The sequence below is a fragment of the Rhinatrema bivittatum genome, chromosome 9 (genome assembly GCF_901001135.1).
Source record: "Rhinatrema bivittatum chromosome 9, aRhiBiv1.1, whole genome shotgun sequence".
Lineage (NCBI taxonomy): Eukaryota > Metazoa > Chordata > Amphibia > Gymnophiona > Rhinatrematidae > Rhinatrema > Rhinatrema bivittatum.
This window is the reverse complement of record NC_042623.1, coordinates 56,679,876-56,699,451: the sequence shown is the minus strand read 5'-3', so window position 1 is coordinate 56,699,451 and position 19,576 is coordinate 56,679,876. Positions and strand designations below refer to the sequence as shown.

The window sequence follows — 19,576 nt, the reverse complement described above, 5'->3', positions numbered from 1 at the left end:
GATTCTGCACACCTATGTCCATTGAACCAGAAGGTTCATGAAGGGATGTCTGCAGCTCCACTAACCTCTGCAGCATCATAAAGGTGGAATTCCACCGGGTGGCAATATCTTGAATGAGACACTTGTGAGGCATCTCTAAATCAGTCTGCTTTTGTCGGAGAATCTGCCCTGCCTTCACACTTCTGTGGAAGTGAGCTGATATGTTACTGCACTTGTGTATTAACGTATGCAGGTATTCATTCTCTTGGCGAATGGACTCCAATCCCAGAGCTGACTTCACTACCAGGTGCAGAGTGTGTGCAAAACATCGGATGTTCTGAAAGCCCCCGTCAGATATTGCCTTTAACATGTTTGCACCATTGTCTGTGACAAAGAACCCTGCCTGAGGATTCCTGTCTCACTGGTGTAGCTACCAGCCTGCCAGCATCTGTCTGATGAATGCTATAATATTGGCTGAGGTATAGGCCTCGTCCGTCATGTGGGTGTGCAATAAAGCCAACCTCCACCCTGATACTTGTCCGCTAATAGAGCTGCTTTTGGGTGTCACCATTTTGTCTGGCATGACTCAGCCTCCCCTTCCCTGATCTCCAAAACTACAGGGTCAGAAACAGATGGTGGCGATGCATCATCTTTAAATTTCATTTTTTTCTGTATAGAACTGCCTGCCCCTCCAGATATTTTAGATTGGAACAGGTCCCTTTTTAACTTTAATGAGGAACTGGCACTGCCTTTTGAAGTGCCTCCTCTGCCAGTGCCTCCTCTGCCAGTCCAAATCACTTGATCACACCTAGCTTTCCCTGACTTTATGGATTTAATGTCACTGCCTACTAAGGATTTCAATTAAAATAATTATTTCCAAAAGAGTCCCACTGAGGATTTGGCTTCAGAGAGCACCGCTGTCCGAATATACGTGAATCTGCAAAAGTGCCCACTGGCCCATGAGGCTGTGGCTGGATGTGTACACTAAAACTAGGACCGCTGTATGCACACACACCAACTTTATAACTTCCTAAGAGGCCCACTGTGGATTTGGCTTCAGAGAAAATCGCTCTCCCAATATACGTGAGTCTGCAAAAGTGCTCCCAGGCCCACGAGGCTGTGCCTGGATGTGTACACTAAAACTGGGATTGCTGTATGCATACACACCAAGCTTACAAAAGGGTCCCACTGGGGATTTGGCTTCAGAGAGCACCACTGTCCCAATATACGTGGGTCTGCAAAAGTGCCCACTGACCTACGAGACTGTGCCTGGATGTGTACACTAATACTGGGACTGCTGTATGCACACACACCAAGCTTGTAACTACAAAAGAGGCCCACTGGGGATTTGGCTTCAGAGAGCACCGCTGTCCCAATAATATAATTATGAGTCTGCAAAACTGCCCAGTGCCCACTGATGCCCAGTGAGTGCACTCACTGTCTTCTTGACTTAAAAGAGCACAAAGAGACAGCCTGAGTTCAATAAAAAAAAAACACTGCAGTTAAATGAAAAGCAGCATGGCTTGCTTGGCACAGTAGCAAAAAGAAGGAATATATTTTTCAATGGAAAATTCTATCAAACTAGCTAAAAATTGAATATATCTCCCACCCACAACACCCAAATCCTACTTGCAACCTACCCCAGGGGGTAAAATATAAAAATAACTAGCAAAATGCCACTGCTAGCAGCTTCTCTCAGTGGGACAGACAGAGAGACCGTCTCAGATCAATATAAAAAAAGTGCAGTCAAATAAAGCAAATCATGGCTAGCTCCGGCACTGCAACCAAATCGAAGAAATATCTTTTTCAATTGAAAATTCTATGAAAGTAGCTAGCAATTGAATACAGATTTCAGACACTCAGACTAGCTCTGAGTAAAGCCACCATCCCTGGACCACCATCCCTGACCACCCTCGCAAAGAAAGAGCATGGCATGCCGTGTGCTTACGGTATAAATAGTGCATCATCATCAGGAATAGCATCACAGAGCACTGAGTGAGAGCGGCGATTGGCCGCATTAGAACATAAGAACATAAGAACATAAGAAAATGCCATACTGGTTCAGACCAAGGGTCCATCAAGCTCAGCATCCTGTTTCCAACAGTGGCCAATCCAGGCCATAAGAACCTGGCAAGTACCCAAAAACTAAGTCTATTCCATGTAACCATTGCTAATGGCAGTGGCTATTCTCTAAGTGAACTTAATAGCAGGTAATGGACTTCTCCTCCAAGAACTTACCCAATCCTTTTTTAAACACAGCTATACTAACTGCACGAACCACATTCTCCGGCAACAAATTCCAGAGTTTAATTGTGCATTGAGTAAAAAAGAACTTTCTCCGATTAGTTTTAAATGTGCCCCATGCTAACTTCATGGAGTGCCCCCTAGTCTTTCTACTATCCGAAAGAGTAAATAACCGATTCACATCTACCCGTTCTAGACCTCTCATGATTTTAAACACCTCTATCATATCCCCCCTCAGTCGTCTCTTCTCCAAGCTGAAAAGTCCTAACCTCTTTAGTCTTTCCTCATAGGGGAGTTGTTCCATTCCCCTTATCATTTTGGTAGCCCTTCTCTGTACCTTCTCCATCGCAATTATATCTTTTTTGAGATGCGGCGACCAGAATTGTACACAGTATTCAAGGTGCGGTCTCACCATGGAGCGATACAGAGGCATTATGACATTTTCCGTTTTATTCATCATTCCTTTTCTAATAATTCCCAACATTCTGTTTGCTTTTTTGACTGCCACAGCACACTGCACTGACGATTTCAATGTCCACTATGACACCTAGATCTCTTTCTTGGGTTGTAGCACCTAATATGGAACCCAACATTGTGTAATTATAGCATGGGCTATTTTTCCCTATATGCATCACCTTGCACTTATCCACATTAAATTTCATCTGCCATTTGGATGCCCAATTTTCCAGTCTCACAAGGTCTTCCTGCAATTTATCACAATCTGCTTGTGATTTAACTACTCTGAACAATTTTGTGTCATCTGCAAATTTGATTATCTCACTCGTCGTATTTCTTTCCAGATCATTTATAAATATATTGAACAGTAAGGGTCCCAATACAGATCCCTGAGGCACTCCACTGTCCACTCCCTTCCACTGAGAAAATTGCCCATTCAATCCTACTCTCTGTTTCCTGTCTTTTAGCCAGTTTGCAATCCACGAAAGGACATCGCCACCTATCCCATGACTTTTTACTTTTCCTAGAAGCCTCTCATGAGGAACTTTGTCAAACGCCTTCTGAAAATCCAAGTATACTATATCTACCGGTTCACCTTTATCCACATGTTTATTAACTTCTTCAAAAAAGTGAAGCAGATTTGTGAGGCAAGACTTGCCCTGGGTAAAGCCATGCTGACTTTGTTCCATTAAACCATGTCTTTCTATATGTTCTGTGATTTTGATGTTTAGAACACTTTCCACTATTTTTCCTGGCACTGAAGTCAGGCTAACCGGTCTGTAGTTTCCCGGATCGCCCCTGGAGCCCTTTTTAAATATTGGGGTTACATTTGCTATCCTCCAGTCTTCAGGTACAATGGATGATTTTAATGATAAGTTACAAATTTTTACTAATAGGTCTGAAATTTCATTTTTTAGTTCCTTCAGAACTCTGGGGTGTATACCATCCGGTCCAGGTGATTTACTACTCTTCAGTTTGTCAATCAGGCTTACCACATCTTCTAGGTTCACCATGATTTGATTCAGTCCATCTGAATCATTACCCATGAAAACCTTCTCCATTACGGGTATCTCCCCAACATCCTCTTCAGTAAACACCGAAGCAAAGAAATCATTTAATCTTTCCGCGATGGCCTTATCTTCTCTAAGTGCCCCTTTAACCCCTCGATCATCTAACGGTCCAACTGACTCCCTCACAGGCTTTCTGCTTCGGATATATTTTAAAAAGTTTTTACTGTGAGTTTTTGCCTCTACAGCCAACTTCTTTTCAAATTCTCTCTTAGCCTGTCTTATCAACGTCTTACATTTAACTTGCCAATATTTATGCTTTATCCTATTTTCTTCTGTTGGATCCTTCTTCCAATTTTTGAATGAAGATCTTTTGGCTAAAATAGCTTCTTTCACCTCCTCTTTTAACCATGCCGGTAATTGTTTTGCCTTCTTTCCACCTTTCTTAATGTGTGGAATACATCTGGACTGTGCTTCTAGAATGGTATTTTTTAACAAAGACCACGCCTCTTGGACATTTTTTACTCTTGTAGCTGCTCCTTTCAGTTTTTTTCTAACAATTTTTCTCATTTTATCAAAGTTTCCCTTTTGAAAGTTTAGCACGAGAGCCTTGGATTTGCACACTGTTCCTTTTCCAGTCATTAATTCAAATTTGATCATATTATGATCACTATTGCCAAGCGGCCCCACCACTGTTACCTCTCTCACCAAGTCCTGTGCTCCACTGAGAATTAGATCTAAAATTGCTCCCTCTCTCGTCGGTTCCTGAACCAATTGCTCCATAAAGCTATCATTTATTCCATCCAGGAACGTTATCTCTCTAGCGTGATAGGTTGCATTCTTATCTCGTTATCTCTCTAGCTCTGATAGGTTGCATTCTTGTCTCCTTGCCAACCTGTCTGGCCCACTCTATGACTGGGCTGTGAGGTCACTTATGACTCACAGGAAAGGGCTGGTTTTTGGTATGGGATTGGATACTCCCACATGGCCTTCAAACGGCCGCTAAGAAATCACTGCGAGCCAAAAGAATGAAACTAATGATATGTTTGTATTCATGGGGGATTGCGATGTGTTTCGTGAACCCACAAATACAACAAATAGGGACTTATGCGTTGCAGATTTCCAATGCGTTGAAAACGAATGCACATCTCTAGCAAATGCCCATCCCTAATTTATCTGGGCCTCAAGGGTCCAATGTAGACAAATATTGGTTTGCATATGATGTTATATATGCATATGAACTGAGTTTTTTAAAATGAACTTTTTTACATATAAATGTATGGCTGAGCTAATTTCTTTAGAAATTAAAGCTGCACCTAAAACAAGAAAAAAACAATCATCTTTCAATCCAAATGCACTAATCCTAGCTGTATATATATATCTGTTCTAGTCACTGCCTACTAAGGATTTCAATTAAAAGAATTATTTCCAAAAGAGGTCCACTGAGGATTTGGCTTCAGAGAGCACCGCTGTCCGAATATACGTGAATCTGCAAAAGTGCCCACTACAAAAAGTAGTTTAAATTGATGAGTTACATAAGAGGATAGATGAAAAGTCAAATTTCCATTCCTAGAAAATTCTGCATTTTTCAAAGAAATATTTGTCATAGGTTTTATTGTATTTTTTAAAGGTTTTAATAAGACTGTTTTCCTATAGAAACCAATGTTTTTACTGGCATTGTTTTTCAAGTTATTTCAAAATGCTTTCTTTTAGCTGAAAAAAATACAGGCTACCATATTAGTGATTTAAATCTAAAGTGTTTTCTGATTCAGTTTCTGAATTAGGAAGCTAGATCTCCAAAGGAAGGAACCAGGAAAATAACTAAGAAATATTCAAAACCAAGTTATACATATGAGCATAGCTAGATAACTGGCTTCCAAAGAGTGGATCGTCTTAGAATTGGAAACTGAGATAATTTTCAACATGTTTACACATCTAAATTATCCATACCTTACCATGCAAAATTTAAGCCTCTAGCCAGGCAGTTTATTTTAGCATCCCCTCTGCTATTCAGATAGGACCAGATTTTGTAACCGGCCTCGGAGGGAACTTTCCTTCCGCCCCCCCCCCCCCCCAACCGTCCCCTCCCTTCCCCTTTCTAATCTGCCCCCCAGCCCTATCTAAATCCCCCCCTACCTTTGTTTTAGTATTTACGCATGCCTCCGGGCAGGCATAGGTTGTGCGCGCCAGCCGAGAGCCGGCACGCGATCCCCTGGCCCAGTGGCAGTTGCGAGGCCTCTGGCCATGCCCACTCCCACCCCTACCCCGCCCCTCCCCACCCAATTTTTAAAGCCCCGGGACATATGCGCATCCTGGGGCTTGCGCGCATCGCCGAGCCTATGCAAAATAGGCTCGGCGTGTGCAGGAGGGTTTTTACCCGCGTAACCCTTTTAAAATCTGCCCCATAGAGTTTTAAATATTTACTTAGTACTGATTGAAAATTTGCCGTTTTCCAGGTGCATAAACTGTTGCCCCTAAAATTGTACTTAGCATAGAAATATAGAAATAACAGCAGAAATAGACCAAATGGCCCATCCAGTCTGCCCAGCAAGCTCCCACATTTATTTTCCCATACTTATCTGTTTCACCGACCACCAATTTCAGGGCCCTTGTTGGTAACTGCTTGATTCAAATTTCCTGCCACCCCCTGCCATTGATACAGAGAGTAATGTTGGAGTTGCATCAAAGGTGAAGCATAAGGCTTAATGGTTAAGGGTAGTAACTGCCGCATCAAGCAAGTAACCCCGATGCTTGTTTACCCAGACTGCACAGATCAAGGTCAATGCCTTGTTGGATGTTTTCTGAATGTAAATCCTCTTTTCCATATTTCCCCCTGCCTTTGAAGCATTGAGCACCGCTGTATATGCATTCAAAGTGAAGTATCAGGCTTAATTGGTTTAGGGCAGTAACCACTGCAATAAGCAAGCTACTCCCACACTTATTTGTTTACCCAGACAGTATAGTTCAGTCCTTGTTGGTTGTTGTCTGAATGCAAATCCTCTTTTCCACATTTCCCCTTGACGTTGAAGCAGAGAGCAATGTTGGAGTTGCATTAACCATGTGAAGGCTTATTGAGTTAGGGTAGAAATCACCAGGAAGTAGCCACCATTCTAGCAAGCCACCCCATGGCTTTTCTCTTCATTCCCATCCCCTAGCCTTTATGGATCCACAGTATTTATCCCATGCCCCTTTGAAATCCTTCACAGTTTTAGTCTTCACCACTCCCTCTGGAAGGGCATTCCAGGCATCCACCTCCCTCTCTGTGTTATGGATCATTCCCTATTAGAGCCAGCCTTATCAATGGGAATCTCTTGCAGCCAAGGATGATTGTCTTCCATGACTGTCTTACCTGTTCAAAGAAGACCGAAGAGTTTGATCTGGGATTGACAGACTGTTATAAATTCAGCACATGCTTCCAAGCGTGATAGGGTGATCTTGGGCTGTTGATTTGGTCTGCAACATGCTGGTGTGGCTATTCTCACTTTTCCACACCCTGTAAATGTTACAGGGTTTCAAATTGCTAAGGTCCTTATAGCAGATATTGTCTCCTTCAAATTGAAGTCTATGTGTACTTCTTCATGTAGATCTTGAGAGTATTCTTACAGTTCTTTCTCTGCTTTATTCTTGAGCATATGCCTTGGTTGAGCTGGGAGAATAAAGCTTGTTCCAGCAGTCTGGAGTCAGACATCTAGACAGTGGCTATTTTAGCAATCCAGATTAGACAAATGAGTACTCACAAAGTTTATCTCTAGTTTTCTGCAGGTCAAAATTATGAAGACAGAGGAGCATTGTCAATATTCAGTTTTTCTCCTGTGAAGTCACTGTGGGTGGGAGGAAAGAGATGACAGGCTAAGGGCATGGAAGGAGGTAACAGAAGAGGCACCTTATTGAGGGAGAGAGGGAGGGCAGGGTAAGACATAAGAAGGAAAAAAGGAAATGGGGTAAATAAAGAGGAAAAATTAAAGAAAAAAAAAGGGAAAAAAAAGGAAAAAAGAATAAATGAGGATTGAAGAAAGAACGTAAGAAATTATCCAGGCATATGCAACAAAGCTTGGAAAATGATGGTGATTCTTTTAAAGGAAAGCACTAAAAAACTGAAAGATGTTCAATAAAATTAGATTTTGTGTATATGGTCAGTAATATACACTTGCATGCAAACATAGGCATGCAGAACTAACAAACAATCTTTCCATGAGCTGCCTTGCCTTGAACTACTTCTATGAATTTTGATTTCTATCCTTTCTTTTTGTCCCTTTACGCACATCAGCTTCTGTTGTGCAAAACTGCAGAGAATATCTGGTACTTCAACAAAGAGATCAGGGATAGCTGAAAATATATTTTTGATCTGTCCTGTTGAGGATTACTCCTGGCAATAATTCTGTGCAGGATAGTGTCCATTGTGCTTCTGTGATTTCACTTTCCTGAATGTTCTGTGCAGTAATTTGGTATCTCCTCACTTTCATGCCCTTTTCTGCTTAGGGAAATGCTGCATGCAGACATCCAGAATGGCCCTTTTGTTCTCATTTTCTGGAACAGGCTACAAACTCGACTATTAAGGATTCCCATAACCACTTCATCATATCACTAGCTTTAAGTAACTATCATTACCTTGACTGTATATTATCCAGATTACTTCATTCAGCTGTATCTTACTGTACGCTTGCAAGGCACCCTTGATGGTATGCTATATAAATAATAAAATATAAGCATTTATGATTTGCATATTTATATTTGTTCTTCCAGAGATGTTTGCAAAGAACCATTGTGCAGCTCTGCAAAAGCCACCGTTTACCGCCTGCCATGAAGTTGTTGTCTTACTCAGGGTACCAGGAGGGTATTTAAATTGAACAGTTTGTTAGCAGTACAATACCTTGGGTATGCAGAATGTATGTCTAATGGAATATTATAAATATTCAATTCAGTAAATAATAATGTGATTCTTTAGTGCAAAGTATGTTATAGACAGGGAACACTGTTATTTTCCTGTTACATATTTGTGTACCTTAGAAGGTAGACTAGCTAAGTTTACCATGCTGGCTTTTAAAATGCATGTTTACATAGGCCCTGTCCAGGCAGCTAACAGGGCTTAGGGGCTCATTGGAGAGTGCTGGGGCCACATTCTGATCCATACTCTTCATTCTTCTTCAACAGGAAGGGAAGGTAAAGTCCTTCAAAGACCCTAGGCTATCTTCAGAGGTCTTCTGCTTCTTAAAGTAAAGCAAACACATTGCATGATTGCAGAGAAAAAGTCACAAAGAAGTACACTTTAGAATAGTGCACATCAATACAGAAATAAAGTTCCAGAAGAAAATCACATACTTGCAAATCTGCACGCCATGATAGTAGTTACTCTTCACAAGGCACACTCCCTGGGCAATTTCCCAGTGGTATCTGCAAACTGGATGCAGACTCCTTCCCAGTAGAAAACTGGAAGTCCTGCTAATACATTTCACAAACTCCTAGACTGGTGCTTTCCTCTAAACTAGAGATGTGAATCGTGTGATTGATCATCTTAACGATCGATTTCGGCTGGGAGGGGGAGGGAATCGGATCGTCGCCGTTAGGGTTTTGTGAAAATCGTGAAAATCATGTAAATCGAAAACCGGCACACTAAAACCACTAAAACCACCCCGACCCTTTAAAATAAATCCCCCACCCTCCCGAACCCCTCCCCCCAAATGCCTTAAATTACCTGGGGTCCAGTGGGGGGGAGGGCGGGAAAACCGGCACACTAAAACAACCCTAAAACCCACCCCAACCCTTTAAAATAAATCCCCCACCCTCCCGAACCCCCCCAAAATGCCTTAAATTACCTGGGGTCCAGAGGAAGGGTCCCGGTGTGATCTTTTACTCTCGGACCTCCGGTGCTTGTAGAAATGGCGCCGGCGCTACCTTTGCCTTGTCATATGACAGGTCAAAGGTAGCGCCGGCGCCATTTTGTTTTTTGTCCCCCGAGGTCAGGAGCGTAGGAGATCGCTCCCGGACCCCCGCTGGACCCCCAGGAACTTTTGGCCAGCTTGGGGGGGGCCTCCTGACCCCCACAAGGACTTGCCAAAGTCCAGCGGGGGTCCGGGAACGACTTCCTGCATGCGAATCGTTTTTCCGTATGGAAAAATGATTCGCGGCAGGAGATCGCTCCCGGACCCCCGCTGGACCCCCAGGAACTTTTGGCCAGCTTGGGGGGGCCTCCTGACCCCCACAAGACTTGCCAAAAGTCCAGCGGGGTCCGGAACGACCTCCTGCAGTCGAATCGTGTTGTCTATCGCCGGTGCCATTTTTGCGCCGCCATTTTGCGCAAAATGGCGCCGGCCGTAGACAACACACCGGGACCCTTCCTCTGGACCCCAGGTAATTTGAAGGCATTTTGGGGGGGTTCGGGAGGGGTGGGGGATTTATTTTAAGGGTCGGGGTGGGTTTTAGGGTTGTTTTAGTGTGCCGGTTTTCCCGCCCTCCCCCTTCCCCCGATTACGATTTTTTGACGATAAATCGGGGGAATTGTTATTGTATTGACGATTTAAAATATATCGGACGATATTTAAATCGTCAAAAAACGATTCACAACACTACTGTCAACTGTTGTGAATTCTCATACCGCCCCCCCTTTCAACACAGATACTCTTAAAGACAAATTAACTGAAGAATTAACACACATTGACTACATAAATAGCCACAACGTTACAACCGACTGGTTGAACAGAACTACTTCTTTAGCTAATGAACTAAACCCTCTAAAAATGGCCCGCATTAATGAACCAAAGCTAAGAAGCAAAATGGATACTGAGAAGGAAAGAAAAAGAATGGAAAAATAACAAAAACAACTGAGAACCTTAACAAAACATAGAAAACATCTAGCATACTACAAAAACAATTTTAGACACAAAAAGAAATACTACAGTGTTGCGGGTACCGGTCACGCTCCTCGCGACCGGGCCCCTTACCTCGCTCCGGTCCCAGGGGGCGCCTGGCCCGCGATTTTGCCGCTCCTGCTGCGGCCTAGCCCGCGGCGCTCCCACGAGGGAGATGCCATCGGAAGATGGCGGCCCTGCTCCTAGGGCTCACGCAACGCACAGAGGGAACCCTTTTTAAAGGGCCTCTGGCGCGAAGAGCCAGCTCCCCACCCCCGGATTGACGTCAGACGCCGAGGGGGATTTAACTCGGCGGTCTGACTCCTCTCAGTGCCCTTGCAACGCGGTCGCTCCTGGACTAGTGAGTTGCAGTTTCCTGCCTACCTGATCCAGCTTTCCTGATCCTGCCTGCCTGTTCCAGTGCTCCTGATCCTGCCCACCTGTTCCACTGTTCCTGATCCTGCTTGCCTGTTCTGGTACTCCTGATCCTGGTCCGTCTCATCGTCTCCGACTTCTGCTGCCTGCCCTGATCCTGGTCCCGTCTCATCATCTCCGACTTCTGCCGCCTGCCCTGATCCTGGTCTGGTCCTGGTCTTTGCTTGCTTCCAGCCGCTCTCCTAAGTCCCAGCGGCCCAGGTCCCTACAGGCTCCTCCTGAGGGGACCACGGGCTTCCAGGGTGAAGCCACCTAAGTCCTAGTGGTTCGGGCCTTGACAGCTCCTCTGGGGGGGTTCACGGACTTCCAGGTGAAGATACGGCCTCGGCTGCAAGTGTCTGCCTACCGATCGTCTCTCTTCGCCGGTCGGCCCCAAGGATCCACTTCTGGACCACAACAGTTTGCAAGGACCATGGATCCGGCAGACCTCGCGGGCCTCCAGGCCATACCTGGACTTGCACAATGGCTACAGCAGCAACAGCATGTCTTGGATGCCCTGGCAGCCACAGTAGAATGCTTGCTTCCCGGATGGACGCCACGCCACCAGAACCCATACGGGAACCTACCCCGGCTCCAGTGGTAACTATCCACGCTCCCCACACAGCTTCCAGCGCCTTCACGGCTTCTCTGGGGATTCCAAGGCGTATCGGGGCTTTCTAACCCAGTGTTTTGTGTGGTTCTCCTTACACCTACCCGCATAGTTCCCTACAGACTCAGTCAAAGTGGCGTATATCTTTTCGCTATTGGACGGTCGGGCTCTGAACTGGGCCTCTCCTATGTGGGAGAGGAACAATTCCGTATTAAGCAACCTGGCCGCTTTCGTGGAGAACTTCAATTGGCCTTCGATGAACCCCGCACCGCCTGACCTCTGCACCCTCGGAGCTACTCCAGCTTCGGCAGGGAACCCGGACCCTGGCGGACTACGTGCATTAGTTCCGCACTCTTACGCTCGAGGTCGGGTGGCGTGACGACACTCTGCGGGGAATATTCTTGGAAGGTCTGGCCGCAAGGATTAAGGACGAACTGGCTGCCCGGGATCTTCCCGAAGACCTCAATGCACTCATTGAGGTAGCGGGACGCATCGACCGCTGCCTCCAGCAGAGAGCCAAAGAAGGGTGGACCCCTCGGCAAATGGCTCCTCTGGCTCCTGTCTTTTCCAGACCCCTAACGCCGGGGCCCCGGAGTAAAAATGCTCCTCCTGAACAGTCCCCTGAAGAACCCATGCAACTGGGAAGGATGTCCCTGACTCTCGAGGAGAAGCGTCACCACCGCAACTTGGGGCTGTGCCTCTATTGTGGGGGCAAGGGACACTTTCTATCCCAATGCAAAGAACGGGCGGAAAACTCTCGCGCCTAGGAGCAATTGAGGAGCACCTCCTAGGCTGTCTTAACGCCGCTCCTCAATGTACAGAACCTATAACCCTGAGGTACCCGGGGGGGGGGGGGGGGGGAATCTTCGAGACGCAGGCCCTCACAGATTCAGGGGCTGGTGGGAACTTTATCACCCACGAACTGGTGCATCAACTTCAGCTTCCCACGCAACCCCATGAACCACCTCTAAGGATCACGTCAATTTAAGGCTTTGGACTTGAGGGGAGCATACAACCTGGTTCGAATTCGTACCGGGGACTAATGAAAGACTGCTTTCAACACCCGGGACGGACACTACGAGTACTTGGTCATGCCATTCGGGTTGTGTAACGCACCCGCCGTGTTCCAACATTTAATGAACGAGGCACTCCGTGAGCTATTATATTCCTGTGTAATCATGTACCTAGACGACCTCCTCATTTATTACCAGGATTTGATCTCCCACCGGCGGCAGGTCAAACAAGTACTCCAGATCCTCCGAGACAACCACCTGTATGCGAAGCTGGAGAAGTGCCTTTTTGAACAAGAGTCACTGCCGTTCCTCGGATATATGTACACTAGGGGTGTGCATTCGTTTGAACTTAAATGTAAAACGCGACTTATTTTTTTTTTTTTTAACTTAAAAAGTGATGAGGCGTAAACGATCGGATTTCCAACTTATTCAACATAGCTATGTTGAATAAGTTGGAAATCGCGATTGTTGATCCTAAATAAAAAATTTAAACCCCTCACCCTCCTTAATCCCCCCCAAGACTTACCAAAACTCCCTGGTGGTACAGCAGGGAGTCAGGAGGCCATTTCTGAAATCCTTTGCAAGGAGCACGTGACGTCGGCGTCACGTCGGAGTGACGCGGCGTCACGTGATCCCCCGCGCGATCGCTCCGGGATCCTCGTTGCACCCAAAAGGAACTTTTGGCCAGCTTGGGGGGGGCCTCCTGACCCCGGAGCGATCGCGCGGGGAATCATGTGATGCCGCGTCACTCCGACGTGACGCCGATGTCACGTGCTCCTTGCAAAGGAGTTCAGAAATGGCGTCCTGACCCCGCTGGACCACCAGGGGAGTTTTGGTAAGTCTTGGGGGGGGGATTAAGGAGGGTGAGGGGTTTTAAATTTTTATTTGCACATATGGACATAGACTCAAATTATGGAATTCTCCATATGTCCATATTGACCGCAAATGGGGACCCCCTTTCGACTTATGGACATATGAACTTAAACTTTTGCTCTGCACATCCCTAATATACACCCTGGAGGAAAGGAGGAGCAGGGGTGATATGATTCAGACTTCAGATACTTGAAAAACTTTAACAATCCAAGACAACGACAAACCTTTTCCGCCAGAAAAAAAAAAATCAGCAGAACCAGGGGTCACGAGCTGACGCTCCAGGAGGAAGACTAAGAACCAATGTCAGGAAGTATTTTCTTCAAGGAGAGAGTGGTGGATGCCTGGAATGCCCTTCCGGAGGAAGTGGTGAAGTCCAAAACTGTGAAGGACTTCAAAGGGGCGTGGGATAAACATTGTGGATCCATCAGGTCTAGAGGACGTGTATAAAGAGGAGGCAGCAAAACACTGCATGGAGTGGCAGTAGCCACAGAGGCATTCACGGAGCGGGATGCCAGTGGTTGGTGTTCCACCTTCACGGAGCAGAAGGATGGAGGGCTGCCATCTCCAAATTAAATTTAAAAAAACAAACAAACAAAAAAAAACATGGGTGGGTAAGAGTATGTAAAATTAACAGAGAGTTCATAAGCTATAGGTATTACCAATTATTAGGCTTATTCATATTTGTTGATAATAATGTGGCTTTCAATGAATACTTCACTTTCAATGCATATCCAGCATAGCTCTCTGCTTCAATGGCAGGGGAGAAGAAAAACTAATACTTCACGCATATCCAGCATAGCTCTCTGCTTCAACGGCAGGGGAGAAGAAAACTAATACTTCACGCATATCCAGCATAGCTCTCGCTTCAACGGCAGGGGAGAAGAAGAAAACTAATACTTCACGCATATCCAGCATAGCTCTCTGCTTCAACGGCAGGGGAGAAGAAAACTAATTACTTCACGCATATCCAGCATAGCTCTCTGCTTCAATGGCAGGGAGAAGAAAAACTAATACTTCACGCAATATCCAGCATAGCTCTCTTGCTTCAACGGCAGGGGAGAAGAAAAACTAATACTTCACGCATATCCAGCATAGCTCTCTGCTTCAACGGCAGGGGAGAAGAAAAACAACCAATAAGGGCTGAATAACATAGTCTGGGTAATCAAATAAGTATGGGAGTAGCTTGCTTGCTGCGGCGGTTACTACCCCTAACTAATCAAGCTTGATATTTCACTTGGATGCAGCTCCATCACTGCTGTCTGCATTAATGGTGGGGGTGAAAGGGAAATAGAACCAAGGGTGGCTAAGAGCCAAAAGAAACAGATAAGTATGAAAGGAAAGATGTGTGAAGCTTGCTGGGCAGACTGGATGGGCCGATTGGTCTTCTTCTGCCGTCATTTCATTTCATTTCTATATTATCTCTGCAACAGGATTCTACATGCATCTGGAAAAGGTGTCTGCAATCAAGAAGTGGCCCTGGCCGGTGGGCCTAAAGGCATTGCAGCGCTTCTTGGGGTTCGCTAATTTCTACAGGCACTTCATACCCCAATACTCCCAACTGGTTGGCACAAAAAAGGGCGCAGACGCTCGAGACTGGTCCCCCGATGCCTGTGAAGCGTTCGACAAGCTAAAGGAGGCCTTCCTACTGGACACCTGCTTACGCCACCCGGATCCCCAACGGCCCTTCTTTGTCAAGGTGGATGCCTCTAGCATAGCCGTGGGGGTGGTCCTTTCTCAGATCTCCAGTACTGGACGTCTCCTACCATGCTCCTACTTTCCAAAAAATTCACCCCGGCCGAAAATACTATGGAATAGGGGATAAGGAATTACTTGCGATCAAACTAGCCTTTGAGGAGTGGAGGGCAGTGGCTGGAGGGGGCCAGCCATCCGATCACTGTCTATTACCGACCACAAAAATTTGGAATTCCTCAGCCAGGCCCAGCGACTCAACCCCAGCCAGGCCCACTGGTCCATGTTTTCAGTCGATTCGACTTCGTGCTCAAATACCGTCCAGCATCGAAGAACGTGCAAGCGGATGCCTTGTCCCGCAATGCCATCCTAGAAGAAAGGGAGGACCCGCCGCAATACATCATTGATCCAGCCAAGATCAGCCTAGCCAGCACCACCGTCTCCGCGCAAGGGAGCGTGGTTGTTCCACGAAGAGACCGGAGAAGAGTTCTTGAGTGGGCTCATGACTCTCTCACAGGCGGTCACGCCGGCAGAGAAAGGACCCTTGACCTACTTAACCGATACTATTGGTGGCCCAAGGTGCAGCAGGATGTACGGCTTTATGTCGAGTCATGCCCAGTATGTGCCAGGCAAAAGCCTATCAACAGTCAGCCGTGGGGCCTACTACAACCTCTGCCAATACCCACAGTACCGTGGACTCACATCGCCACGGACTTCGTGGTGGACCTACCACCCTCGGAGGGAAACACCGTGATCTGGGTCACCCTTGACCGTTTCTCTAAAATGGTCCACCTAGTACCTCTGCCCAAACTCCCGTCGGCACCTGAGCTGGCCCTTCTGTTCTCTCAGCACATCTTCTGGGCTCACGGCCTCCCACAGAGCATAGTATCCGACCGGGGCCCGCAGTTCACCGCTCGGTATTGGCAGGCTCTCTGCAAAACGTTTGGGGTGCAGTTAAACCTGTCAACGGCCTTTCACCCACAAAGTAACGGACAGACTGAGCAAATTAATCGCTCTCTAAAGACCTTCCTCCGCAGTTTCATCTCCGAAAGATGGGACAATTGGGCAGCTCTTCTCCCATGGGCCGAATTTTCTTATAATAACCACACCCATTCGATTACCGGACTATCGCCCTTCCAGACCGTTTTCAGCCGTCAGCTCAGGCTGCCCATGCCAGTTCATGTCACCATCCCCTCACTAGCGGCACAATCGTCAGCTCTCCAACTCCACCGCTTCTGGAAGGCTATCCAACAACGACTCTCGACAGCAGCTGATAAAGCTTGAAGAGTCACTGATCGACATCGACGCCCGGCACCAGTCTTCCTGCCCGGCACCAAAGTCTGGTTGAGCACCAAGAACCTCCATCTGCCTGCATCCTCTCGAAAGTTGGCACCCAGATACTGAGGTCCCTTCCAAGTGGCAGAACGGATAGGCCTGGTGTCCTATAGATTCCGTCTGCCCTCCTCGCTACGCGTGCACAACGTGTTTCACGTATCTCTGTTGAAGCCAGTGGTACTCTCTCACTTCCATCACCCGACACCAGATCCCGCCTCGACGGCCGAAGACAGCACATTCCAAGTACGGAAGGTACTGGACATACGGTTCCACAACCGTCGTTGGGAATATCTTCTGGCTTGGGAGGGGTGTGGATCCGAAAAAGACACTTGGGAGCCCGCTCGAAATATTCTGGACAAATTCCTGCTGGCCCAATTCCACCGGGATAACCCCGGGAAACCTGGACCCCTGCGGAGGGGGCGTAAAGGGGGGGTACTGTTGCGGTACCGGTCGTGCTCCCTCGCGACGGCCCCTTACCTCACTCCAGTCACCAGGGGATGCCCGGCCGCGATTTCGCTGCTTTCTGCTGCGGCCTAGCCCGCGGCGCTCCAACGAGGGAGACGCCATCGGAAGATGGGTGGCCCCACTCCTAGGGCTCGTGCTTGCGCAGAGGGAACCCTTTTAAAGGGCCTCTGGCGCAAAGAGCCAGCTCCACCCCCGGACTGACGTCAGACGCCGAGGGGGATTTAACTCGGCATCTGACTCCTCTCAGTGCCTTGCAACGCTGTCGCTCCAGGAGTAGTGAGTTGCAGTTCCTGCCTACCTGATCCAGCGCTCCTGATCCTGCCTGCCTGTTCCAGCGCGCCTGATCCTGCCTGCCTGTTCCACTGTTCCTGATCCTGCTTGCCTGTTCTGGTACTCCTGATCCTGGTCAATCTCATCGTCTCCGACTTCTGCTGTCTGCCCTGATCCTGGTCCGTCTCATCGTCTCCGACTTCTGCTGCCTGCCCTGATCCTGGTCCGTCTCATCGTCTCTGTCTTCTGCCGCCTGCCCTGATCCTGGTCTGGTCCTGGACTTCGCTTGCTTCCAGCTGCTCTCCTAAGTCCCAGCGGCCCGGGTCCCTACAGGCTCCTCCTGGGGGGACCACGTGCTTTCAGGGCGAAGCCACCTAAGTCCTAGTGGTCCGGGCCTCGACAGCTACTCTGGGGGGGGGGGGGGGGGGGGGTCACAGACTTCCAGGTGAAGATATGGCTCCGGCTGCAAGTGTCTTCCTACCGATCGTCTCTCTTTGCCGGTCGGCCCAAGGATCCACTTCCGGACCACAACATACAGTTCAAAAATAGAAAGATTTGCAAATAACGCCAGAACATTATTTAACATTGTAAAGAACCTAACAAGCGACAATACTAACAATCACTTAACCCTACAAGAAAACCAATGCAACGATGTAGCCCAATTCTTTAAAGACAAAATTGAGAACCTAAGAAAAAAAAATCCCAAACAATACAAAACAAGAGATTAAGATGCCCACTAGAGACGTCAGTAGCTGGTTGGAATTTGAGGTGGTATCACATTTTGAAGTCGAGAAAATGATTAATCAACTGAACCCTGCTACCCATGTAATCGACACCATACCCATTTTAGAATTAAAAAAACTAGTCAATACAATAACCCCAACTTTAACTAAAATCATCACCCTCTCACTAGACGAAGAGTAATGCCGGATACCTTGAAAGGAGCAATAATCAAACCAATTATTAAGAAAAAGAACCTCGACCCCCTAAATCTTAGCAACTATAGACCAGTCTCCAACTTACCCCTAATAGCCAAATTAATCGAAAAAACAGTACAAAAACATCATACCACCTTGAAAGTAACAGATATTATACACAGCACAACATGGATTCCGTAAACACTTCAGTACAGAAACTTTGCTATTAGCTCTATCAGATAATATCTTAAGAGGATTTGATACAGGAACACACTACATTCTGGTCCTATTAGATCTATCCGCAGCATTTGACACTGTAAATCAGAGAATACTAATTGATAGACTGAAAGAAATAGGACTCACTAATAAACCATTAAATTGGTTTGAATCATACTTAAACAATAGATGCTTCGAGGTACAAATCAAAAATACACTTTCAGACAAAGTCACACTGTCAACTAGAGATGTGAATCAGAACCGGTATCGGTTCTGATTCCGGTTCCGATTCACATCGTGAAATTTCTATCTTGCAGTACGATCAGGTTTTTTTTATCGGCTGCGCCTGAGCCGATAACCAAAAAATACAGCTGACTCTTTAAAATGAGTTTGTTAGTATCCCCCCACCCTCCGGACCCCCCCCCCCCCAAAAAAAGTTTTTAAATACCTGATGGTCCAGTGGGGGTCCCGGGAGCATTCTCCCGCGCTCGTGCCGTCGGCTGCCAGTAAACAAAATGGCACTGATGGCCCTTTGCCCTTAGCATGTGACAGGGCATCCGTGCCATTGGCGGGTCCCTGTCACATGGTAGGAGCAATGGAAGGCCGGTGCCATCTTTAAAAATGGCAGCCCGCGTGCAGGAGAATGCTCCGGGACCCCCGCTGCACCACCAGGTATTTAAACATTTTTGGAGGGAGTCCGGAGGGTGGGGGGATACTAACAAACTCATTTTAAAGGGTCAGGTTGTGTTTTTAGGTTGTGTCCTTTCTTCCCCCCCCCCCCCCCCCCCCCAATAACGATAAGAAAACCCACTAAATTAATCGTGGGGTTTCCTATCGCTATCGAGGACCCCCCGATATCTGATGATATTGAACATATCGGACGATATTTTCAATCGTCAGATAAACTATTCACATCCCTACTGTCAACTGGAGTACCACAGGGATCAGCCCTATCTGCAACACTCTTTAACATTTATCTCCTCCCAGTATGTCACCTACGAGCAGGACTTGGAATGAGACATTACATATACGCAGATGATATACAGCTATTGTTACCAATTGTAAACAACATTGAAGAAACAATGAAACTAGCCAATATGTATCTTGACATAATCAAACAGCTCCTAAACCAGATGGAACTGGTAATAAACATAGACAAAACCGAATTCTTACACCTCGAACGTAAAAATATACACCATATACAACCAACATTCACAATAAAAAATAGTCAAGCCGCTGAGCT

At 46.7% G+C, this 19,576-nt stretch overlaps 1 protein-coding gene across 4 annotated transcripts in view; it reads left to right on the top strand.

Moving 5' to 3' along the window:
* Positions 1 to 19,576, top strand: part of LOC115098931 (mucin-19-like) — a 308,825-nt gene that overhangs the window by 280,848 nt on the left and 8,401 nt on the right. For all 4 annotated transcript variants that reach the window (XM_029616058.1, XM_029616060.1, XM_029616057.1 and 1 more), the window contains one exon: positions 8,430 to 8,519. In XM_029616058.1, coding sequence (XP_029471918.1) covers positions 8,430 to 8,519 — 90 coding nt within the window. The remainder of the gene's footprint in view (positions 1 to 8,429; positions 8,520 to 19,576) is intronic.